General features: G+C 39.3%; 1 protein-coding gene across 1 annotated transcript in view; it reads left to right on the forward strand.

Moving 5' to 3' along the window:
• The window catches only part of TPTE2 (transmembrane phosphoinositide 3-phosphatase and tensin homolog 2), a 93,839-nt gene extending 69,412 nt beyond the window's left edge, over positions 1-24,427 (forward strand). The window contains 8 exon segments of the mRNA XM_063619023.1: positions 9,202-9,263; positions 11,052-11,132; positions 14,749-14,854; positions 16,785-16,864; positions 20,773-20,865; positions 22,281-22,351; positions 24,141-24,235; positions 24,238-24,427. Of these exon segments, the coding sequence (XP_063475093.1) occupies positions 9,202-9,263; positions 11,052-11,132; positions 14,749-14,854; positions 16,785-16,864; positions 20,773-20,865; positions 22,281-22,351; positions 24,141-24,235; positions 24,238-24,275 (626 nt within the window). The 3' untranslated portion in view covers positions 24,276-24,427.
• The last annotated feature ends 2,336 nt before the right edge of the window (positions 24,428-26,763 follow it).

The following is a 26,763-nucleotide window of genomic DNA, read 5'->3' on the forward strand; positions in this document are numbered from 1 at the left end:
TCCTTTCAAATTTGACTTTTTTCGTTTTTGCTGAGAGAGGGTTTACATTATTCTGTGTTCACATAATATTTTGTTGATTTTGTTAAAGGTTGTTTAGAGGGCTAATATTCAGCTGGTATGTACCAAAGCAGCCTCTTCTTTATGTGTTCATTCATATTAGTCTTGCTGTCTTCTGGTTGGTTGCTGCCTGCAGGTTACCAGTAGTATCATGATAGTAAAAATATTTTATATTGATTTATAGGAGTTCTTTAAAGAATCTGAATGCCAATTTTTCTTAGTATTGCAATTATATTCTCCCCACATGTTGCCTTTTAAATTTGATTGTGATTTATTTTGTTGTACAAAAGTTTGTAAATTTTTGTTTTGTTTTGAGACATGATCTCGCTCTGTCACTCAGCTGGAGTGCAGTGGCACGATCTCGGCTCATTGCAGCCTGAACCTCTTGGGGCTCAAGCGATCCTCCCATCTCAGCCCCTCTGAGTAAGTGGGACTACAGGTGAGCATCACCATGCCTGGCTAATTTTTGTATTTTTTATAGAGACAGGGTCTCACTGTGTTGCCCAAACTGGTCTCGAACTCCTGGACTCAAGTGATCCACCCACCTCAGCTTCCCAAAGTGCTGGGATTATAGGCATGAGCCATCATGCCCGGAGAGAAATTTGTAATTTTTTTCTTTTCTTTTTTTTTATTATTATTATACTTTAAGTTTTAGGGTACATGTGCACCATGTGCAGGTTTGTTACATATGTATCCATGTAATTTTGAATATAGTAAAATTTGTTTTTCTGTGTGTGCGTATATATTTCATGCTTTTCTGTCATGTTTATGAAATTCACCCCTATACTGATGTAGTAAAGATATTCCACATTTCTTCAAAAATATGCAAGTTCCATTTTTAATATTTGGGTCTTTAATCTAATTGGAAGTTGGGGGAAGTATTTTTTTTCATATAGATAGCCAATTGTCCTAACACCATCAATTGCATGCTATTTTGTTCTCCATTAATTTGTAATCCCTCTCAGTAATATACCAAGTTTCTATAAATATTCAAAACTGTTCCTAAATTCTCTCTACCACACTTTTGTAATTATTGTAGCTTTATAATGTGGTTTGATAAAGGCAGAATTGTCTTGCTCTTCTTGGAACTTTATTATTACATTCAATTTTAAAATCATTTTGTGAAGCGCCATAATAAAACACTTTTAGGATTTTTATTGGAACTACATTGAATTTATAGATTAACTTGAGAGAACTGACAACTTTGCGATATTGAGTTGTACATGTGAATCATCTTGTTCATTCTTTAATAATATTTTATACTTTTTTTCATCATGTCTTTGCACATCTTTTCAAAAATTCATTCCTACACAAATTGTGACTGAAAATGGAATCTCTTCTTTTCTATTACATTTGGGTTGTTTCCAATTTTTATTGTGATAAATTATGTTTTTTGTTTTGAGATAAGGTCTCACTCTGTCACCCAGGCTGGAGTGCAGTGACATGATCTCAGTTCATTGCAACCTCCGCCTCCTGGGTTCAAGCAATTCTCGTGCCTGAGCCTCCAGAGTAGCTGGGATTACAGGTGTCCACCACCACACCCAGCTAATTTTGTATTTTTAGTAGAGTTGGGGTTCTGCCATGTTGTCCAGGCTGATCTCAAATTCCTGACCTCAAGTGATGCGCCTGCCTCTGCCTCCCAAAGTGCTGGGATTACAGGCATGAGCCACCGCACCTAGCCCAATAATACTGCTTTTAAAAATACATGTTTCTTGTTGCACATGTGGCCACATTTTTGTTGAGTGTATACCTCACACTAAAATTGTTCTGTCTTAGGGTAATGAATCTTGAACTTTCCTTGATAATGTCACCTGTTTTCTAAAACAGTTGTACCAATTTTTACTCCACTGGTATTGTACACTTCAAGCATTCCATATCTTCCCCAATACTTGCAATTCTGAGTATTTTTATTTTTAGTCTTTGGGTGTTTGTGTGATGGCATCTTATGGTGGTGATCATTTGCATTTCTATAATTAGTAATAAGATTGAGGAAGTTTTTTTAAGATTATTATTTGGATATCCTTTTTTGTAAAGTAACTTTTTAATTTTCTTAACCATTTTTCTCCTGGATTATTCATCTTTTTTCTCCTGATTGTAGGAGTTCTTTATGTATTCTGATTTCAATTCTGTTATTGGTCATAAATGTATTTCAAGAAGGCTTTTCTGCTCTGTGATTTGCCTTTTCTCTCTCTCGGGAGTATCTTTTGGTTAACAGAAGTTCTTAGTTGAATTACTATCATATATCTCATGCTTTCCCTTTATAAAGTTTGTGTTTTTGTGTCCTGATTAAGAAAATTTTCCTTGAGTTTAAAGGACATTTTACTACTATATTTTCTTCGAGAAGGTTCATTCCTTTTAAAATTGATTTATGTGTGTGGTGTGAGGAAGGCATCAGGTTTCATCTTTTTCCATGTATGGCTATCCAGTTATTCCAGCACACTGGTTCAGAAGATTTTCATTTCTTTACTACCCTGAAGAACATGAATCTGTTTCTGATCTTTCTATTCTGTTCATTGATTTTTCATCTGTGTGCCAATAGCACAACTACCTTACTGTAGCTTTCTAATACGTCCTCATCATCTTCTTCTTTTTCGTCACAATTGTTTGGGTATTTTAGGTCATCTATATTTCCATATAAATTTGGGAATCAACTAGTCAAATTTCACACACTGGATAGAAATTTGTTTGGAATTGCATTGAGTTTATAGACTGGGGAGAATTGAATCTTTACAATATTGACTCATCCAACCCATGAACAGAGGTATTCTCTCATTTAGTTAGGTCCTCTTCAATTTCTCTTTACAATGCTTTCTCATTTTCTATATAGAAAGCTTGCATATTTTTGGTGAGATTTATTCTTAGATTTTTTTATGGTTATTTAAGTGATATCCCTTTAAAATGTTTATTTTCTAAATGTTTTCTGTTGTTTTAAATGCAGTTCATTTTATTTATTAATCTTGCAATTAGCAACTTTCCTAAACTCACTTTTTTTTTTTTTTTTTTGAGGTAGAGTCTCATTCTGTCACCCAGGCTGGAGTGCAGTGGCATGATCATGGCTCACTACAGCCTCAACTTCCCTGGGCTCAGGTGATCCTCCTGTATCAGCCTCTTGAGTAGCTAGCACTGCAGGCAGGTGCCACCATGCCCAGCTAATTTTTTCACTTTTTTTGTAGAGATGGGGTTTTGCTATGCTGCCCAGGTTGGTCTCAAACTCCTGCACTCAGGTGATCTGCCAGCCTCAGCCTCCACCTCCCAAAGTGCTAGGACTGCAGGCCTGAGCTACCGTGCCCAGCCTAAACTCACTTATTCGTTCTACTAATTTATCTATAGATTCTTTTGGATTTTATGGTACATGATTACATCACATGAAAATAATAAATTGTATTTTTTCCATTTCAGCATTTATCTCCTCTAGCACTGGCTAGAACCTTCAGTACAGTGTAGAATTAGAAGTGGCAATAGCAGCCATCAACGTACAGTTCCATTCTCAAAGGAAAAGCTTTCAACATCTCTCCAATTGCCTTACGACTGTGTGTGTGTGTGTGTGTGTGTGTGTGTGTGTGTGTGTGTATTAGCTACCATTTATCGATTAAGAAATTCCTTGGCTGGGCGCCATGGCTTACACCTGTAATCCCAGCACTTTTGGAGGCCCAGTGGGGGCAGATCACTTGAGGCCAGGAGTTTAAGACCAGCCTAGGCAACATGGTGAAACCCTGTCTCTACTAAAAAATACAAAAATTTGCCAGGTGTGATGGCACATGCCTGTAATGCCAGCTACTCCGGCTGAGGCACGAGAATCACTTGAAACCAGGAGGCAGAGGTTGCAGTGAGCCAAGATCGCACCACTGCTCTCCAGCCTGGATGACAGAGTGAGACTCTTTCTCAAAAAACAACAACAAAAAAAAAAACAAAAAAAGAAAGAAAAAAGAAATTCCTTTAGCTTGCTAAGAGATTTTTTTTTTTAAATCATGAATGAATGTTGAATTCTTAAAGATTTTTCTGAATCTTTGAGATGATAATTTTTCTACTTTATCCTATAAATAAATGTGGTTAATTACATTGATTAAGTGGTAAACCAACATGTTTCTGGAATAAACGTAATTTAGTTGTGCTGTATTATTTTGTTAAATACTTACTAAATTATTTTATTATTAAATTGCCAGATTCTGTCTGTTAATATTTTGTTTAGGATTTTCAAATTCATGTCATCTGGGCGATTGGTTATAATTTTCCTTTCTCATAGTTTTTTCAAATCTTGGCTTCGTAAAATGACTTAGATTTCATTTTCTCTGTTTTTATTCTCTGGGTAAATTTATGCATGCTGATTTTTTTCCTTCTTAAGTGTAAAGTGAAATTCACCAGTGAACGCACATTGGCCTAGAGTTTTCTCTGGAGAGAAGTCTTTAAATTATGGCTCAATTCCCTATATAGAATGTTTATATAATTTTATTTCTTTTGCCCATTTTGGTAGATTATAGTTTTCCCAGCATTTGTTCATTCAATCTAACTTTGCAAATGTCTTGACAGCAAATTTTTCACAATATCATTTTACCATTTTAATGTCTGCAGAGATATTCCCTTTTTTATTCCTGACATTGCTTTCTTGGTGCCTTCTCCCCTTTTTTCTTTTGATTAGTCTCACCAGGGATTTATCAATTTTACTAGTCTTTTAAAAGTACCGAATTTTTGGCCTTATTGGTGGTCTTTATTTTTTACTTATTTTTTATTTCATCAGTTACTATTATATTTAGCATTTTCTTCTGTACTCCTTGGGTTAATTTGTTCTTTTCCTGACTTCTTGACATGGATAATTCTTAGAGTGTCGACCACTCTCTTTTCTATTTACCATTTAAGGCTACAAGTTTTCCTCTAAGAATTGCTTTAGCTTCATCCCATAAATTTTTATTTGTAGTGTTTTTATTTTACTTAGTTCAAACTATTTTCCAACTTTGTGCTTGTTTTTCTTTTTTTGATCCATGAGTTATGTAGAAGTATACTTCCTTATTTCCAAACATATGAGAATTTTGTATTTATCTTTAAATTTTTGATTTCTGATTATATTGTGTTGTGGACACAGAACATACTATGTATTTTTTTCTTTTTTAGTTGTTTGAAATTTGTTTAGACTTGCTTTATGGCCCAGAATTTGGTCGATATTGTCAAATGTTTTCTGTACATTTGAAAAGAACATGTATTATGCATTGTTGAGAACAACGTTCTATGTACATCTATTTAACTCTTCTATTTTCCTACTGACATTCTGTTTTCGTTCGATTGAATTTTAATAATATAATTCTTTCCTTCTCATCCTCTGTCATTACCTTGGAGGTCATACACTCCCTTTCTATGTTTTTAGTAATTGCTGTAAAGATTTCAACCTGCATCCTTGACTTAGCTATTAATTTTTGTCTATGTTGAGCCTGCATCTAGAAATCTTCCTAAACTCTCTCATTAGATTAAGGAGTTATTCTAAAGATTTACTTAACTACACTGACTTTTTACACTGGTTAGGCTCTGCAGTATACTGTTAAATGGAAGCAGTGAAGAGAGGGCATTTTTGTTTAATTCCAGGCTTTAAAGAAAATGCTGTCAATATTATGTCATTAATATGATGTTCCTGGTAGGTATTTTGGTAGATTCTCTTTGTTGAGTTAAGGAAGTTTCCTAGTTGTTAATTTTTAAAGTCACAGGCGCAGGCTGAATTTTAGTGAATGCTTTTTCCTGCATTAATTGAGATAATTGTAAGGTGTGTCTTTTTTAATCAATGAATATGATCAATTGCATTAACATAGATTTCTGATATAGGATGATTCTTGTATTTTTTATTATTTGTTTTTTAATGGGCAAAAGACTTTTTTTTTTTCTTTTTGAACTTAGATTTTCGGTATAAATTAACTTTCAGATTTGGAAGTGCATATGCAGGTTTATTGGTAATATTGTGTGATGCTGAGGTTTGGGGTATGATTGATCGCATCACCCAGGTACTGAGCACAGGACCCAGTAGTTAGTTTTTCAACCTGTGCCCTTTTCTGCTGTGCCCCCTCTAGAACTCCCCAGTGTCCATTACTGCCACCTTGATGTCCATGAGCACCCATTGTTTAGCTTTCACTTATGAGTGAGAACATATGGTATTTGGTTTTTTGTTCCTGCATTAATTTGCTCAGGATAATGACTTCAGCAGCATCCATGATGCTGCAAAGGAAATGATTTCTTTTTTTTTTTTTTTTTTTTGAGATGGAGTTTCACTCTTGTTGCCCAGGCTAGAGCGCAATGGCACAGTCTTGGCTCACTGCAACCTCCACCTCCCAGGTTCAAGTGATTCTCCTGGCTCAGCCTCCCAATTAGCTGGGATTACAAGCGCCTGTGACCACGCCCAGCTAATTTTTGTATTTAGTAGAGATAGGGTTTCACCAAGTTGGCCAGGCTGCTCTCGAATCCCTGACCTCAGGTGATCCACCCACCTCAGCCTCCCAAAGTGCTGGGATTACAGGCATGAGCCACCGTGCCCAGCCTGTTTTTTTTTTTTTTTTTTTTTTTGAGATGGAGTCTTGCTCTGTCACCCAGGCTGGAATGCAGTGGTGCAATCTCGGTCACTGCAACCTCCGCCTCCTGGGTTCAAGCGATTCTCCTGCCTCAGCCTTCTGAGTCACTGGGATTACAGGTGTGCACCACCATGCCCGGCTAATTTTTGTATTTTTAGTAAAGACGGAGTTCCACTATGTTGGCCAGGCTGGTCTTGAACTCCTGACCTCAAGTGATCTGCCTGCCTTGGCCTCCCAAAGTGCTGGGATTACAGATGTGAGCCACTGCACCTGGCCCATGGCTCTATTTTGAAGTATGTTCCTTTGATTCCTAGTTTCTTGAGTATTTTTTTAATCAAGAAAGATGTTGAATTTTATCAAAAGCTTTTTTTTCTGCATCTATTGAGATGATCATGTGGTTTCTGTTTAATTCTGTTTGTGTGGTAAATCACATTTATTGGTTTGCATATGCTGAACCTTGTATTCTTGAAATGAAGCTTACTTGATCGTGAACTTTTTGATGTGCTGTTGGATTTGGCCGTTATCCTGATGGGGCTACCTTTGTATGTGATCTGGTGTTTTTCTCCAGTGCCTTTAGGGCTTTTTCTTTGACAGTGACCTTGGACAGTCTGGTGAGTATATGCCTTGGGAATATTCATTCTTTACAGTATCTTGCAGGTGCTGTCTGGCTTTATTGTACTTAGATGTCTATCTAGCAAGATTCAAGAAATTTTCTTGAATTATTCCATCAAATATGTTTTCCAGGTTGTTTTCTTTTTCTCTTTCTCTCTAGGGCATGCCAGTAATTCATAGGTTTGGTCACTTTACATCTCCTATTTCTGACTTTCTTCACTTTTAAAAAATCTTTTTTCTTTATTTTTGTCTGACTGGATTAGTTCAAAAGACCAGTCTTCAAGCTCTGAAATTATGTTTTCTACTTTGTCCAGTCTATTGATAAAGCTTTCAGTTGTATTTTGAAATTCCTTAAGTGAGTTTTTTTAATTCCAGAAGTTCTGACTGATTTCTTATTAAGATGTTTATCTCTTCCTTCATTTCCTGGACTGATGTAGAAGTTTCTTTCTGTTGATTTCAACCTTGAATCTCACTGAGCTTCCTTGCAACCCAAGCTTTGAATTGTTTATTGTCATCTCTGAGTTTTCATTTTGGTAGGAAGCATTGCCAGAGAGCTAGTGTGGTCCTTTGGTAGTGTCACTACATTCAGATTTCTCATGGTGCCAGAATTCTTGCGTGGGTCCTTCTCATCTGGAGATGCTAGCACTTCTAATTTGTGTAATTATTTTTGTTTGGGTAGGATTTTTTCTTTTTCTTTCCTTTCCTATAATATTATTGTTATTTTTTTCTTCTTTCCCTTTCCCTCCTCCCTAGGGGGTGTGACTGTAGAGCCTGCTAGGTAGGGTCTTTTGGCTTTGCTTCTGTAGACCTATGCACTTCTGTCAGCAGGTTTTATATTGGGTGTGTGGTTTGACCTACATGCCAGTAGATGGCGCCATGGGTAAGAGCTGGCTGTTGCCAGTGCTGCTGGCTATGTACTTGATCCTTGTTTATTGGGAGGAGCTCTCTGTTGCCGCAGGCAATGGGCTGATTTCCTGAGTACACATTAATCTGAGCTCCCTCAGCCCTAGGGGTAGGGGGATTGGGGGCACAAGATGGGTGGAGCCGGATAGGAAAGATCCCCCAGTGTTGTCCTGCTCCCAGTCCAGGTTTGGGAAAATGCCGGCAGCGTTTCCCTGTGTCTTTCCCCCACCAAGTCTCCAAGTCTCTCCTCAAATGAGCTCCAAGGCTTGGGAGAAACAATCTCTTCCTCTGCCCGGGTTGCGTGGATCTCCAGTGGAAAGGTGAGACAGAGGGATGCTGTCTGCCTCTCTCACAGACTGAGGCTTCACTCACTTTTATCAGCCGAATGCTTCCTGAGGGCTGCTTGCCTGCATTGTCCTCCCCAGGATCTGGGATGTCCTTCATAATTTCGGGGAATTGCCATTTTCTTTCTTGAATTAAAGCTCGCAGAGTTGGTCTTTATGTACTTGCTTGCTATTTCCAAATGACTGAGGCATGCTAAAAGCCTGGAATCTGCCATCTTGGAAAAAACATCCTTGCATCCTTAAGAGAAATGGCACTTGGTGTTGATACATGGTGTTTCTACATTGCTGAATTCACTTTGAAAATATATGTGTATTTTTAAATCTACATTTATATGTGAGACTGGTGTAAAAATATCTTCTACTGTATATGTGCAATTTTGGAATCAGTTATATTAATGTACTAAATGAGTTGGGAATTTTTCTTTTTTACTATTATCCAAAAAAAATTATAAAAGACATGAATTGTTGCTTTCTTATAGATTTAGTAAAAACCTCATCGTGTCCTTTTGTGGAGAGATGGTGAGAGATATTTTTACTGTAAATGTAATTTGCGTATTTTTCACCTGTGAGGCGGAGGTTGCAATGAGCCAAGATTGTGCCACTGCACTCCAGCCTGCGTGACACAGCAAGACCCTGTCTCAAAAAAAAAGAAAGAAAATCAACTTAAAATGCACTCCTTGAATATTTCTGAGTGTATTTGTATACCATGTATGTTTCTTGAACTAACTTCTTTTCTTTTCTAGGAAGAACCGGCACTATGGTTTGTGCTTTCCTTATTGCCTCTGAAATATTTTTAACTGCAGAGGTATGAAAGATGTTCTACAAACTTTGTCTTATGATGATTGAGTTTGCTAGTTCTGAAACATCACTGGTAGGACGTTAAGATGATTAGTTTAGTCATGGTGCTTAGTAAAATTGTAATTAGAGAAGCAGTCTTTAGTAAGTCTGTTTTTGATACTTTCTTGTTTAACGTGCACTAGTTAGCAGCTGACTTCAGAATCTCTTTGGGCCAGGACTAGAGTGAGGTCAATGAGGTGCAAAATTTAAGGGAATGCTAAAAAGTGTAATAATTAAAATAAATAATTTTAATGCAATATTTTAATAAAAATAAATGCAAAAAATCTATGATGTATACAATATCAACATTTTAAATAAAGACAAGATCTGATGGGGCAGGATTAAGGTGAGGGGAGGAAAGCCATGTTACACAGATAAAAAAAATTCAGTGATCAAGATGCTTCCCTCACTTCACCTGGCCCTGCTGTTACTCCTGCCAGTCCCATGACTTCTTCCTTCCTCGTGAGAATAGTATCAAGCTTAATTAGATAAATTCTCCAGAGCCTTGCCCAACCTCCCAACTCTTAGGTAGATAAAAAGCAGCATTTCACAACTCAAAACAAAGCCTCTCCTGAATGTAAATATCTTTGCTTAGTCAATACATGTGGAGTCTGTGACCTCTAGAAATTTCTGATAAGACAAGGTGGGCTGTTTCTACTTAAAGCAGAGTTCTCATTCATTTTTCTTTCTGCCATTTTCTTGCGGAGATGCTACCGTTTCCAGCAGCTCTGCTTGAGTTGTTTGGCCTACAGTCTAGGGAAGAGGTGGTGGTTATGCACAGTGCCCAGCACTCCAATTCCACTACCTTTGGTTTCTCTAATTTGAGATACACAGATTTTGAAAATGGATGTTCTAGGATAGTGTTTTTCAAGCTATGGATCATGATTTATCAGTGAGTTGTAAAATAAAGTTACTGGGTTGTAACTGACATCTTTTAAAAATAAAATGGAATAGAGCAGAATAGAAAATATCAAAAGGTTTAAATATTGGGTGTGTGTGTGTGTGTGTGTGTGTGTGTCCTAGGTTTATTAATGTGGATTGCAGCTTAAAAAACAAAAGGTTTGAAAGTCATTGACAGCCATTGATCCAGAGACCTAGACTGAGACCCAGGGACCTGTATGCCAGGCCTGTGCTGCTTCTAACTGGCTGCAGCATTTCCATGGCAGATTGCTTGGTTTTCTTTTGGTCTCAGTGTTGTCATTTGTAATATGGAAAGAAGGGTTGGACCAGATGCTTTCTAAGGTTTTTCCAGCTCTAAAATTTTATGAATGTATGAATCCTTGAATGAGAGAAGTCCTAATTTTGTTATTTTCCGTAGCCTCTGCCCAAAGATTACTGCGGCCAGGCACGGGTGGCTCACGCCTGTAATCCCAGCACTTTGGGAGGCTGAGGCAGGTGGATCTCTTGAGGTCAGGAGTTTGAGAGCAGCCTGGCCAACATGGTGAAACCCCTATCTCTACCGAAAATACAAAAAATTAGCTGGGCGTGATGGTACACACCTGTAGTTCCAGCTACTCAGAAGGCTGGGGCAGGAGAATCACTTGAACCCAGGAGGCAGAGGTTGCAGTGAGCTTAGATCCTGCCACTGTACTCCAGTCTGGGTTGCAGAGCAAGACTCTACCAAAAAACAAACAGACAAACAAACAAAATCACTGACTTTAGGAAAGAAGGTGGGTGTAGAAACACTAAGAGTACCTAATAGAGGAAAGGAAAGAGTGCAGATGAACCATGGTTGGATTGTACTCTTTTTTTGTAGGAAAGCCTGTATTATTTTGGAGAAAGGCGAACAGATAAAACCCACAGCAGTAAATTTCAGGGAGTAGAAACTCCTTCTCAGGTAAGTTTTCTTTTTAAAAATGGGAGTTTTTTTAGGGGAGCGGGTTAAGATTGCCACCTGTTACTTGGTTTCATTTTAGACTCTTCTCCTTTGGTGATCAGGCAGCAGCAGTTGGGTGCCCTGCAACAGGCCTTGGTCCCTCCCTGAGTCTGAGGGTCATGCTTCAGGTGCTCCCCACATGCTGGGGACTCTGGCTTCTCCTCAGAGAATCCTGCTTTCTATTCTGTACTGGTTATTGTTTACGGAGCTCAGGAGTTGATTATTTTCCCGAAGTAGGAAGGTCCAGTACCCAAGGCTCCAGGACCCTGAAGTGTGTCTAAAATCACCAGCCTTTGATTTCAATGTAAAAAAGATCCAAGTGTTTCACAAACCCTTACTAGGGAAATTCAACCCTTGCAGAACATCACAAAGACTGTTTTTGGATGACTCCTGGTGTGTGTGTGTGTGTGTGTCTTTTCTGTGTGTTGTGGGGGAGGTGTATTTTAAAAGAGAAAATAAAAGGGAAAATAAACTTTTCAAAACCCCTTCTGTATACCAGACAGTATTGCACTTTTACATATCTCATTTAATACCCATAATACCTATATGAAATATACACTGTTACTCTGTTTTTTCTTTTAGAAACATTTTGTTATGGAAAATTTTAATCATATACAAAAGTCCAGAGAATCATACAATATATCCTCATATAGTCATCACATTGCTGCAACAGTCATTTCAGGCTGTAGCCAGCCACGTTTCATCCATTCTTTTCCCACTCCACTCACAACCCCCAACCCCACTCTCCACTCTTGCTTTCCCTAAATCTGAGTTATTTTAAAGGAAATTTCAGTCGTCAGATCATTTTATCTCACAGCATTTTAGTATGACATCTAAGTACTCTTAAAACAACAACAGAAAACCTTAACACTTTTTATCATATCTGAAAATATTATACCTTAAAAATCCTTAATATCAAATTTGTAGTCCATGTTTGTTTCCAAAATTGTCTTAAAATCTTTGAAAATTTAGTTTGTTTAATCAGAATTCAAACAAAGTCCACACATTTCATTTGGTTGCTGTGTCTCCTAAGTCTCTTTTAAGAATCTAAGTTCATAGATTTCTCACCATTTTTTATTACTTGTAATTTGTTTATTGCAGAAACCAGGATGTTTATCCTATAGCATTTACAACATTCTAGACGTTGCTGAACTATTCTAAGAGTTCTATATTCACTATTTTATTTAATATTCTCAGTAACTCTATGAGTAGGCACTACTATGATTCTCATCTTACAAATTAGAAAATTGAGGTTCAGAGAAAGTAACTTTTGAACCAAGGACTGAAATCTAGATGTCAGTCTCTGAAGCCCTTGCTGTGCACGTTTTCTCATTTATATTGCCTTTTCTATATTGCCCCTGAAACTGAAGTGAGAGCGGGTTGGGAATTCCTAAATGGATTCAGATGAGGCTGTAAATGAGTTTTTCTTTAAGTGGTGGGAGCTGAGTAAGTACTCTTGGCCCCGTTAGAAGAACACTCTAACTACTGGCCCTAAACGTTTAGTTTGGGCCAGAAGAACTCAGCCTTATCCACTGATACTTTTCTCCCACACCCAAGCCCAAAACAAAACAAAACAAAACGAAAATAGTCATAGACCCTAAGCGAAAAGTGATAGGTGAATTTACTGAAGTGCAGCCCTAATCATGCCATTCCCATGCTCAAAATCCATACTATGTCCCCACTGCCAATGGCAATAAACTAAACGTTTCAACCTGGCACTCAAGAGCCACACTTTGACTTTTCCAACCTTCTCTTCCGCTATGTGCATGCACACATGCCATACTCCAACACATTTAGACTGTGTGCTCTTTCCCAGCCTGTGGACACTTGATACCCTCATGCCATTGCTCGTGCCCCTTTTCCTAGAGTCCCTTTCCCTTCTCAGCCTGAAGTAGTCTCTTGCTTTTTCAATTCTTAGAGCCCTTTGTGTTTCTTTTAGGGACTATGTCACTTTGCATCATTCTCTAGTTATTTGAAGTGGTGACTTCTGTATCCCCTTTAAAGGCAAAGCCCATGGCTTACCCATCTTTCCACCCTTTTCTCATATCTTTTTGTTTGTAGTGAGTGCCTTCTATGTGTTGGTTGTATTAATTTCTACTACAAGTCCATGTTGTTATAAGTTGTAGAAGAAGGAAGCGTGGGAGCACAAACAGCTTGAGGGCCCTGGTGGTTTACAGCCCTTAGGAAAAGGTGGAGAATCTAGTGGCAGAAGCTAAGGGGATGCTAGATGGAGCTCCTTCAACAACTCTCCCCACAAATCTCCCCATCCCCATTTCTTCTGCGGTTGTGCACAGTTTCCCTAACTTTAGTCCAGAACTAGCACACCAAAGGCTGCAGCTGAATCTCTTCTGATTCCCCGAAAAAGCAACACAGGGACTCAGCTGCACGTTTGAGAGTTGTGTTGGCAAGACCTCAGGACAGAGTGCCCTCTGTGTCTGGTGGCGATTCTCAGACACCATCACATTCTGACCCTGCGTTGTGGGCCATTCTACTGACTACATCTACTCCTCAGTTAAGAACTTTCATGAGCCTGTCTCATGACTGGCCCTTTCTAAAGGGAAGTATGACAGTTAGTTACTTTAATGAACATTTCCCAATGGGTAAGAACAGTCTGTGAACTTCTGAGTTTTGTTTTGTTTTTAATTTTTGAGACACAGTCTCGCTCTGTCGCCCAGACTAGAGTGCAGTGGTGCAATCTCAGCTCACTGCAACCTCGACCTCTTGGGTTCAAGCGATTCTCCTGCCTCAGCCTCCCGAGTGGCTGGGATTATAGGTCCCCATCACCATGCATGGCCTATTTTTGTAATTTTAGTAGAGGCAGGGTTTCACCCTGTTGGCGAGGCTGGTCTCAAACTCCTGATGCCTGGTGATTTGCCCACCTCAGCCTCTCGAAGTGCTGGGATTACAGGCAGGAGCCATCATGATGGCCAACTTTTGAATTCTGAACCAGTTGATTCAGTACCAGAGCTCTTCAATACCTTGAAGAAAGATTCAGGGGAGAGCCATTGTGAACAGTTTGCCCCAGGGAAAGGACAAGGCTAAGAGAATTCCAGGGCTTCCTTGAGAAAACAGAACTGAGGAAATGCAAAGTGAAGAAATTCTAGCTGTCAGGAACAAGAGAAGAATGACAGGAAAGCTGCTACTGAGGTTTGGAGGTATTCCTCTGGAGTTTTCACTTACACCATTCTCTCATGCCCAGGAAGCTGCTCTTCACCAAACCACAAGCCTTCCTCTAACTCAGTCACAACTAAGCTTCTATCTGGACACTGATGATGCTGTAACTGTTTTGTTGTGCTTCTGATTAGTTGCCCTCTCAACCATAAGCAGCCTATTAACAGGGCCTGGCTCCATCCTTGTTACTTCCCCACTGCACTGAATTCAGTATTTTTCCCTCAAGGTAGATAGTTGTGGGGCAGCATCCCTAAAAATGTCTAGTTATATAATGGCATCCAGTAAATGTTTTCTTAATTACTTACCTCCATTAACAAGCTTTATGCAAAAAAAAAAAAAAAAAAAAAGGAATGCTGACTTTAGACGTTTCATCTCCACTTAAAGGAAGATTTCTGTTGCTTTTCAGAATAGATATGTTGGATATTTTGCACAAGTGAAACATCTCTACAACTGGAATCTCCCTCCAAGACGGATACTCTTTGTAAAAAGATTCATTATTTATTCTTTTTGTGGTAAGTGCTTTATGTATAATTGAAGAACTGGGCAGGAGGGCCAATGTCCCCACTCTGGGAGGGTTTTGCTCATAGTTGTATATACAGATGAGCCTAACTCATCCCTGTCTTTTTACATATCCACACACAGGAACTGCTCCTTACGTATGCCCCTCCTCCTGCAATTGCCCATTGATTGCCAGCCCTTAGATGTTCTTCACTTTTTCTTTTCCATCACCAATTTGGGGGACTTCATCCCCTTCCCATCTCTCCTGTTCTCATTGCTCCTCTGGTCTCAACCCAGCGTGGACTTTTCCAGGCAGAGGGAGCCTCTGATGAGGGAGGAGGAGGACACATGTGCCCTCAAGCCTGCTTATTCCTCAGAACCATCGCTAGTTCAGAGTTCGCCTTGGTGGAGGTGTCTCCGTATTGTATCATTTTCTCACCTTCTTTTAGAGGCATATTTTTTTCTCCTCACCCTGGGCTCCCCTTTCCCCTCTCTCCTCCATCTGTAACCCTCTCACTCCCAGCTTACACTCAGGGGAGGCGGGAAAGCAGGATGTGTCTGTGTGGAAGGGATGGGGCCTCACCACTCCCACTGCCAGAGAGGTAGCAGGGAGGCGATGCTTCAGAACCCCTAAAGCAAACCTCTTCTAGCAGCCAGCTTGTGGACCTGAGGTGGTGCCAGTGCTGGGTGTTACAGGTGCCCTGGGGCCAGGATGCTGGTGTCCACACAGACAGCCTACTATTTTTAGCCTTCTGAGTTTAGTTCTACATTTCACTGATTTCTGGTAGACATCAATAGAAAGAAGTTCTGCACCTGGAATGGGAAAGAGGGAACTGAGGCAAGAAACTGTGATTTCTAATGACAAATGAATATCATGGTGTTAGTGAAAACAAAATTAAATGAAAGGAAAACGAACAGCATATGAGATGAGCAATCAACGATAATTAATACACTCGTTTATTAAAATATTTGTTTTAATTCTCTACCTTTAGTTTTGTGCATATTTAAATTGAAATTAATGTACAGTTGAGAGGAAAGCAATAAAAAAGTTAGTTGGCTGAGAAACCAAGTCTTTGAGGAAACGCTAAGGGGAGTGAGTCATTTGAATTGGAAAAAAGGAACAAAAAAGCCTTTGTCTGTAAATATATACTGAACACCACGGGAATTTTTGGATATAGCTATCCTATATTTTTATAGAGATTGCATCAGGAACTGGCCTTAAAGTAGGGCCCAAGTAGTTAAACTACAGTATTTATTATTAAGAATCATTATGATTAGAAGTCTGAAGAAAGCAACATGTTAGCAAGAAAGGTTGCAAGTCACCTTCCCTGAATTTTCTTTTTTTTTTTCTTTTTTTTTTTTGGAGACAGAGTCTTGTTCTGTCGCCCAGGTTGGAGTGCAGTGGTGTGATCTCGGCTCACTGCAGCCTCTGCCTCCTGGGTTCAAGCAATTCTCCCGTCTCAGCCTCCTGAGTAGCTAGGATTACAGGCATGTGCCATCACGCCTGGCTAATTTTTGTATTTTTAGTAGAGATGGGGTTTCACCATCTTGGCCATGCTGGTTTAGAACTCCTGACCTCAAGTAATCCACCCACCTCACCCTCCCAAAGTGCTAGGATTACAGGTGTGAGCCACCATGCCCGGCCTAGCTTCCCTAAATATTTTTTCTGGAAAGATAAAGTGATGGGATTCTAAGTCTTTGAAGCTGAACTATATGTATTTTTTTTTCTCTTCTCTAGTCTTATAAAATCTGCTTTAGGAGACAGAACTGGGCTTGAAGCCTTGTCTTTCAAAGACAAAATCCATGCAAGACCAAATAAGGAACTACTGATACATTGTTAGCTTGGATAATTTTTTCTCTTTTTAATCCATGATGTTAATTGGTGAGACATATTGATCTTCACGCTAACCAACCTAACTTTTTAATTTCATTTTGTTGGAACAGGTGATATATGTGATGTAAAAGTCCAAATAGTAATGGAGAAAAAGGTTGTCTTTTCCAGTACTTCATCAAGATATTGTTGGGTAAGAGAAAACATGTGAATTGAAAAAATCTGATGTTTGTTTTAAGGCTGAATGTCAAACCAGCAATGTTCACCTCCCTAAACTATCACTCACCATAAAGAGATTCCATAACGCTTTATGGTTACCATCCAACTTGGTGTCACTGGGTTTGGATGCAAACCAGAGATAAATTAACCTGTTTGTTCAAAACAGTTTTTTCAGGGTGCTTTCCAGGATTTATTTCTGGTCAGTGTTGCTTTGCCTTTCACACTTCCACAAATGCTGAGCGTGTTCCCAGGAATGTATTAAGGATTTTAATTTACATAGCTGGTCAGTTTTAGCCATATTCTCTTCTTCTCAGTCATTTGATCTTTTATTATATAGCACTGATTCTAAAAGTTTAGTGTGCATGAAAACCACTGAGGAGCTTGTAAAGATTTACATTCCTAGGTTGTACCCCCAAAGTATGATTCGGGAAATCTGGAATGGGGCCCAGGAATCTATAGACTTAGCAATGTCCCAAGTGATTCTAAGTCAGAGGTTCTGTGGGATGACCCTGTGAGAAACAATGCAAGAGTGGATGAACTGGGGAGGAACCTCTTTATCCAAAGCAAAAGGGACCTGGTAGTCAGTGTTTTGCTACAATGAAGAAATGCCTAAAACTATGTACATTTTCTGAAACAGTAAGAAAGCATCCTTCATGGTCTAATAACCATAAACTTTTAGAATTCCTACCCAGGCCTTTGTCTCAAATTCTCCTATTACTAACCCTATTCCCCACCACCCCCTCCCCGCCGACCCCCGATTTTTTGGCCTCTCCCGACTGAGGGCATTCACCCAGGCCTGACCCTTGGCTTTCTGTTCTTAGCAAATGCTTTATTCTTAGTTAAAGAATGACCCATTCCCCTTACTTCAACTATGATTTGCTCATTTGCTGAGCAGCTATTTATGAGCACCCACTGAGTGGTAGATGCAGGAGCTACGACATGAACAATTTCCTCTCCAACTCAAAGGCATTAGCCAGTCTATCAAGGAGCTTTCTCTCTGCTTCTGCAAATGGCACCAGCATTCTTCCACCCACGCCTTGGGCTTTGATTCTCTTTGCCTCAGCCCCCTAAATCCAGTTAGTCATCAATCTCTGTTGATTATGCCTTTGACAGTTTTCTATGTTCTCCTTCCTTTCTGTTCTCACTGCCACTAATTGTCCAGAATCTGCTTTGCTCATGACTAGATTTCTGCAGCGGTCTCCTTACCCTTTCTTTCTCCTTATATAATGCAATGTATAGAATCCTGAAATATTGCTCTCATTGTGAAAAATTGTAGGTAGAGCAGAAGACACTCCGTGTGCCCGTGGTCAGAGCCAGTTAACACCTTTGGCTCAACATCCTTATCTGTAAAATAAAATATCACATCCAAGCGTAATGAGAATTAAATTAGATAATATATATAAAGTTTCTTCGTAAACTATAAATCACTAAATAAGTGTCATATGTGATAATTATCAGGCCTCTTTGTCACATAGGAAATGCTCCACCATATTTTTCAACAACTTCTCTCTTACTTCCTTGGCTCTTGAGCTCTTAAGATGTAATAGCCCTAATGTAATACCTGAGCTTTTTTCCATCAGTAGCTTGACCAGCAGACTTCATTCCAAATAAACCGGGTCATCCCTTTCGGCTCTTGGAACACAACTCTAATTTAGTTAGTTAGTTAGTTGGTTATTTCTTTCTTTCCTTCCTTTCTTCCTTTCTTTTTTTTTTCTCTTGAGCCAGGGTCTCATTCTGTCACCCAGGCTGTAGTGCAGTGGCATGATCATGGCTCAATCTCCTGAGCTCAAGCAATCACCCAATTTTTTAAATTTTTTGTAGAGGCTGGGACTTGCTATGTTGCCCAGGCTGGTCTCAGACTCCTGGGCTCAAGCAGCCTGTCTACCTCAGCCTTGCAACATGCTAGGATTATAAACATGAGCCACACTGCCCGACATTGTTGTTTTTCCATTTTTTTTTTTTCTGAGACAGAGTTTTGCTCTTGTTGCCCAGGCTGGAGTGCCTGGCGCAATCTCAGCTCACCACAACTCTGCCTCCTGGGTTCAAGCGATTCTCCTGCCTCAGCCTCCCAAGTAGCTGGGATTACAGGCATGCGCTACCACACCTGGCTAATTTTGTATTATTAGTAGAGATGGGGTTTCTCCGTGTTGGTCAGGCTGGTCTGAAACTCCTGACTGCAGGTGATCTGCCCACGTCAGCCTCCCAAAGTGCTAGGATTACAGGCTCAAGCCACCGCGCCTGGCCCCTTTTTCTAATTTCTACTTTGTGTTATTGCTGGTCTTTTTCCCTCCATTTGTACTAGATTCTATTTTCAGAGCTCTTCTTCCTTTATCTAAACTGCTTCATGCCCAATTCAGTTTCTACCTCCTTAATGAAACTTTTGCATTCTGCACCTTCTGTTAACTAGCTCCCAGTAGTGCATAACAGCACGCCCAGTCTTTATCATACAGATTGAGTTATGTACCATTCTACTGTTGTTTCTTAAGTGTACAGCTCCCTGAAGGGGCCAACTGAGTCACCACCTCCTTTTGTGTTTTTCACAGGGCCTAGCATGGACCTTTCTTCTTGTGGGTGCCATTATTTCTATGAGATTGAGTCAAAGAACTAGTACAGTTTCAAAGTCATTCATTCCAAAACTTGAGCTATCTTTGGTCACTCCATCCAGCAGCCTGCACTGGTCAAGTTCAAAGATCCCATTGACAAACACAAGAGTTCTGATAAAACATGATGAGCAGGGGGACCCCACTCTCCCCCTCCCTTGGGAGGGACATGCAGGCCCAACCCCCAAGTGTTACAGACCCCCGTTCTTGTTTTTTTATTTAGAAAATAAAAAACAATGATAAGTTATGCATTGCTTTTTGAATGTCAATGCTAGCTTTAAAATTGAGCTTCTTAATGTATTCTCAAAAAAAGGTCCTAACACATGAAAATCAAATGACACATATTAAATAATAATATTTAACTGATTAAAGTCTAACAGAAAATTCAATACTTTTGAAAAGTGTGGCACTTTTGAAAAGTGCCTCATGGCCGGGCACGGTGGCTCACGCCTGTAATCCCAGCACTTTGGGAGGCCAGGGTGGGTGGATCACGAGGTCAAGAGATTGAGACCATCCTGGCCAACATGGTCTCTACTAAAAATACAAAAATTAGCTGGGCATGGTGGCATGTGCCTGTAGTCCCAGCTACTTGGGAGGCTGAGGCTGGAGAATCAGTTGAACCTGGGAGGCAGAAGTTGCAGTGAGCCGAGATCATGCCGCTGCACTCCAGCCTGGTGACAGAGTGAGACTCTGTCTCAAAACAAACAAACAAACAAACAAACAAAAAACAGTGGTTCATGATAACCCTCAAACATGTTGGCCTTTAAAAGACATAAACAACAGGCCGGGTGCAGTGGCTCATGCGTGTAATCCAGCATTTTGGGAGGCCCAGGCGTGCAGATCACTTGAAGCCAGGAGTTTGAGACCAGCCTGGCTAATACAGTGAAACCCCATCTCTACTAAAAATACAAAAATTAGCTGAGTGTGATGGCATGTGCCTATAGTCCCAGCTACTCGGGAGGCTGAGGCATAAGAATCACTTGAACCTGGGAGGCAGAGGTTGCACTGAGCCGAGATCACGCCACTACACTTCAGCCTGGGTGACAGTGAGAGTCTGTCTCACAAAACACAGATGAAACACACACACACACACACGCACGCACACACATAAACAACAGTATTGCAACTAGAAAAGATTATTAATAATTATTTATGCATGTAATGATTGGGCTGTGAGACCAAAAGTACTTGATAAATACAGGAAGTCACGATAAGTGAAAAGGAACTTCATTGTTATCATTATCTAGGTTTATAGTTCTCAATTCCGTGTGTTCATTCATAGATAATGCGTAACATTGAAACAGACAAAGTATTCATTGATGTATTCGACAGTCCACCTCTGTATGATGATGTGAAAGTGCAATTTTTCTCTTCGGTGAGTAATCACAAAATAGCCTCTGCCATTGTTCTCGTCTGGCCTAATGATTTTATTTAAGATTTGCTTTACTACAATTCCCAACAAGGGAGGGGGAGGGGGAGGAAAACAATAAATCAGATCTATAACAGATTTTTTTAAAAGAGCATATGTAATTTAAATAATTTTTGTTCATTTGTTTTTTTCTAAATTGTAAATTTTCTAAATTTTTCTAAATTTACATGTATTCTCAAATACAAAAAATACAAAATAAACACAAAAAAAGTAAAAGCCAAGATGCTAAAAAAAAAAGAAAAAACCCAAAGGTACATTTTACTGCATAGCAGTGATTACATTTTGTTTTGCATCTTTTTTAAAAAATTAAGAAGTTGAGACAGGGTCTCACTCTGTCACCCAGACTGGAGTGCAGTGGCATGATCATAGCTAACTGTAGCTTCAACCTCCTGGGCTCAAGCAGTCCTCCCACCTCAGCCTCCTGAGTAGCTGGGAGCACTGACTGGAAAGAGAGTTAGGTTTGGGTGACTCAGTTGGGTAAAACAGAGAAGGCAGCATAATACAACACATGAAATAACCAAAGCAGTTTTTTATTAATTCCAGAGAGAAGAGGGCAGCACACTTTGCAGGGCCACCTGGAAGGGGGAGCCATCCAAGAGACCTGTGCGCGACTGATGGGTGGGAGCAGTAGCGAGAGGGAGGGACCTGAGAGTGGAAGCCTTTATTGGGATGTAAGGTGCTACCTGAGCAGGTGTCCTGCGGGGAGGTCTAATTTGGTTTAACGCAAGCAGCCATGAGTCTCTGCTGTGACTGAGAGGTGGTCACTGATACATCCACATGGTCCCTGCAGAGTATGGGGGTCTGTGGGGTGAGTCAAGTAGGTTATATCTAGCTGTCCCATAATGAAGTGGTCACCAAGAGAAGGTTGTATAAGGCAGATATCAGCATCAGTCACGTGGAGAAACTGGGAGGAGGTGAACTGGAAACTGCAGAGGGTGACTGAACCCCGCTTCTGATATCAGAAAGTCCAATTTATATTTAAAAGGGATGCTGAGGCAACAAAAAAATTATAAGAATTCACTACAATGTAGTTGGGTATATGTAGGCATAGGTCCTTAGTAGAGTCTGTTTGGCACTATCTAAACCAGATTCAAATAGCAGCATTTAAATTAAATACCTATCGTGGGAAAAATACTATTCCTTGAAAATTTTGATAGAAACAGCAAGAGAATGCAATAGCATTTTCTTAAAGCCTCCTCCTTTTTGTCTTGAGTATATTGTTATAGATTGCAGAGTGCTACCTATTTAATGGTTATAATTGTTTGATAAATATAAAAAGGAGTAAAGGGAGGAACTTTAATTTCTTCGGAATGATTATTTCTTGGTATCAGTTTTACCTTGAAATTTTTTTTTCTTTTTAGAATCTTCCTAAATGCTATGACAATTGTTCATTTTTCTTCTGGTTCAACACATCTTTTATTCAAAATAACAGGTATGAATATAATATAAACCCATAGAAACAGCCTAATCTTCAATGTCTAGATATGAGGCGTGATGGCAAGTCTTTTGCTGGTTGTCATAAACTTAATTCATAGAAAGCAAAAAATCCTTGAGCCAACATTGTTCCTTGCCTTACTCCTCTTACTTTGGTTATTTTAAAAATACATTTGTTCTTGAGACCCCCTGTTGCAGTATCCTCAGGGTCCATGCCATAGGACTGTGTTATGAGTTCAAAAGTATTATCATCAGATCTTAAGTGTGGTAGTAAATTCCTCCCAGAGAAGTTCAATATGAGGCTGCTCAGCACCTTCAATATGTCAGGTCCCTGTCAGTAGGTGCTGATTTACCAATGACGAACCACCACCAACTTTTGTGCTAAAGTAAGGCAGGACCTAGGGAGGCTTCAGCTAGCTGAAAAGCTGACTGACACACTTATATCTAGGAGAAGTTACAAGACACAGTATTAAGGAATACAGCTAAAAAATATCATTAAGTAATGGTCTATTTAAATAGCCATTCAAATGTGGCTTTCTAATAACTGAATTGGGAAAACTTTCTGAAAAATTATTAATTGGGTTTGGAGATTATTGTTCCAAAAAAACTTTCTGCCATATTTGGAAACTCATTTCTCAGTCTAGAAGTTCTCCACTGTAAGTAGCATTTGTTTTGTGATGGTGGAAAATTTGAGACTTTTTTTGTATCAACCATACTCTTCAATACAAAAGGACAAAATGTTTTTTAAATGATTTAGGTCAGAGTTGAAGAAGTGGCTATGATTATATGTGGCATGAATTGATAGTTATTGTTACATCCAGTCCTAATCTTTTCTTCAAATGTGAACTGGATCGAATAACTCCTTAAGTCCAGCAAGGCAAAGGTAAATTAAACCTCTGGTCTACACACTTGCAATGCAAAACATTTAATGGATTTTGATAGAGTCAACTTTGGATTTGATGGAAATTTTTTACAAGTTTTTTTTTTTTTTTGGATGCATACAAACAATAAGCTTTTTCTTCTAACATGAGCAAAGTCCCTCAAAAAGTGAGACCTGGGTGGAGCTTCATTTGATGCTGCTCCTCAAAAGTCGTTCTTACTAAGGGATACCGTTTTTTTCCCTTTAAAACACTGTGTTCGTTTTGGAGAAGTGATAAGCTAGATCACTTTTATTCTTACTTTTATATAAATTTCTAAACATTTCTGTAACATTTAAATTTACATACTACTTGGTAAAGCTGTTTTTGTTAGTTATGAGATTGTTGTCTAGCCAAAAATGCTAACTTCTATCATTTAGAACACTAGGGATAAATGGGTTGACCAATTTATGCCTAGTGTTCCATTATTGGAACGCTCAGCATGTGGGAGTTATATCCTACTGCTCAAGGTCATTTCCAAGGTCTAATTGTAAAAATTCAAAAAATTGCAACCTCGCACATAAATTAAAAGAGATACAGTATTTTATTACTGGGTTTTCATTCATGTCTATCCCGATATCTGTCACATAGAGAAATTTAGATATTTTGTTAAACTTGGATGTCATTGATTTCATATAAAGCAATGCTAAGAGAGTCAGCATGTGTCACTGATGTGTTGCTGAAGATTAAGGTATTTTTAAGTCTCACTAAAAAGGTGGAAGGAGCCAACCGAGACACAAAAAAGGAGCTGGGGTTCTGTTCATGGTGAGGTTCTTTTTTTGTTTCTTCCAGCTCTAACGTGGGTACCCAACTGTGTGGCTTTTCAGTGAGCCCCAATATAAAATGTAATAATTTTTTTTCTATTCTTAGGCTTTATCTACCAAGAAATGAATTGGATAATCCACATAAACAAGAAGCATGGAGAATGTATCCACCAGAATTTGCTGTGGAGATACTTTTTGGCGAGAAATGACTTCCAATGACGTTGTAGCTGGATCTGATTAAGTATAGTTCCCCCTTCCCCTTCTGGGAAAGAATTATGTTCTTTCCAACCCTGCCACATGTTCATATGTCCTAAGTCTTCCTTGATGATGTATCTGTATTTATATATGTTTATATATGTTCTTCATAAATCTATTAAATATATATAGATAAAATGTCAGTGTTTTTCTTCTTTTTTGAAGGCACATACTTCACAGTTTCCATCTTGTATTTATGTAAGTTTGGAACACAGTATGCAGGAACATCAGGCATCATTTTGAAGAACTTTGAGATAGAACTTTCATATGAAAAACGTGAGATATTTAAAAATTGTGATTCCTCAGCACCCACTTACTTACATATTTTTGGTCAAGTATTTATTCCCTGCTTTGGTTCACATTTGTAATTTCAGATTTATTAGAAAGCGAATTTATATATTTTTATTCCCCTTCATTTACAAACTGTCTGTTAACAGATTGGCAGCAAAGACCAAGTTTTAAATCCAGAAGAGAGAAATGTTTCACACAAGCAGTCCCCCAACTCCCAACACGCTCTCTCATTCCGAGCACTAAATAGGTAGCTTACTTGACAAGCTTCCTTTAATTACGCACAGACATGGGGGTTGGGGTAAGAAGATTGTGGTAAATATGAAGATAAGTAATCTTTGGTAACTTCTGCTTTTGTATAAAATTGTAAGTGAAGTCAAAAGAAATATTATTCTTAGAGTAATCTAGGTGTATTATGTTGAAATTCACTACTCCTGCTCCCAACCAACTTCACCTAAGCTTGGGGGAACTCTGAAGGGAGGTTATCTTTGCATTATAAACACTGGTTAGCCTTATGTCTACAGGAAATCATTATTGTTTCATCTTTGGTGCTGGGTGCTACTTTTTTTTTTAACAAATTTTTTATTTGTATTTTTTATTTTTTGAGACAGGATCTCACTCTGGGTATCGAGACTGGAGTGCAGTGGTGTGATCTTGGTTCACTGCAGCCTCAACCTCCCAGGCTCAGGTGATTCTCCCACCTCAGCCTCCCCAGTAGCTGGGACTATAGGCGCATCCCAGCACACCCGGCTAATTTTTTGTATTTTTAGTAGAGATGGGGTTTTGCCGTTGTTGCCCAGGCTGAGCTCAAATTCCTGAACTCAAGCAATCTGCCTGCCTCAGCCTCCCAAAGTGCTGGCATTAAGGCATGAGCCACCACACCCAGTCCGTGGGTTACTTTATTCAAAATACCTTTATTGCCACTGTATCTTCAGGCCATAATTGTCCTTGAAAACGTTCTATCTTGGCCTTATTGAAATTATTCTTATTTGAATTATTTTCCTTTTATTGGCAAGGCCCTCAACAATCTAGACCAAGATGAGTTCATCAGGAAATGAAAGGTAACAACTAATAAGACAAGTGTCACTGCTAAAACACGATATGCTCATTCCTGAAAAACCTGGTACTCTACAGAAAGGACTAAAAAAAAGCAGTTCATGAAAATACAGGGTTTGAGAGTCCAGGGCAAACCTGTCCGGCATAGCAACTTTCTAACCAACACACTAACCGCTCGGACCGCCCACATCAGCAGCTCAATGTCAGGAATTTGCAATAGAGCTTCTTAATTTTTGAGTGGAAATAGACAAATACTTGCTATAAGGGCTGTGGGTACCAGAGTGGCACAGATGAGAGTAGAGCCGTGAGCCATGGTGGGCATGGAAGGCAACAACCTGCCAGGAGCCAAGAGCCCCACTAGGCTGGTGAGCCGCCTCGCTGAAGGTGATTTTTTCTCCTCTAAATTGTCCAAAAAAGCTTCCAACTGCCAGTGCAGCAGCCCAACTAAAGGCCTTTTTCCTTTACTCCCCCAATCTGGCTCCCTCTTTGAGGAAAAGATCATAGAACAAGCTTTCGAATTCCTTTCGTGTTAATATTATGCCCCGCCATTCATATGACAGAAGCATGTGTAGGCACAACATAGGTTATACTATTTCCTTTAGAATTCACACAGCAATAATCTACAGAGGGCAGATTGTGTCCTGGGTTTAGGTGAATAGGGAGGAAAATACTTAGCTGGCTCAGTGAAGATTACGATCTGTCTTTTTCAATACTAGAAACACAGGAAGGAAGGAAACCCCCTTTTTTATTTTAAGAATTTCCCTTTTTGAAATAAGGAGATGACCATTAAGGTTTCTCTTCCCCAGACCTCCAAGACCCACCAAAATTTCTGGAAATTATGAGTTGTCACACTATTCTGCTTTTGCTTATTCAAAGAAACCTCATTTAAGGCCTCTCTGGATATTGCTTTCTTAGAATGCAAAATGAATGATTCTTTGAACAACTCAAGAAACAGATCAGAATGATACTCATGTCTTAAAATTTTAGCTTTAATTTTAAATATAGGGGGTATGTGTGCAAGTTGGTTACATCAGTATATTGCACCCCGGTAGTGAGCATAGTACCCAATAGGTAGTTTTTCAACCCGCACCCCTCTCCCTCCATCCCCCTCTAGTAGTCCACAGTGTCTA

Source organism: Symphalangus syndactylus, chromosome 15 (assembly GCF_028878055.3).
Source record: "Symphalangus syndactylus isolate Jambi chromosome 15, NHGRI_mSymSyn1-v2.1_pri, whole genome shotgun sequence".
Classification (NCBI taxonomy): Eukaryota; Metazoa; Chordata; class Mammalia; order Primates; family Hylobatidae; genus Symphalangus; species Symphalangus syndactylus.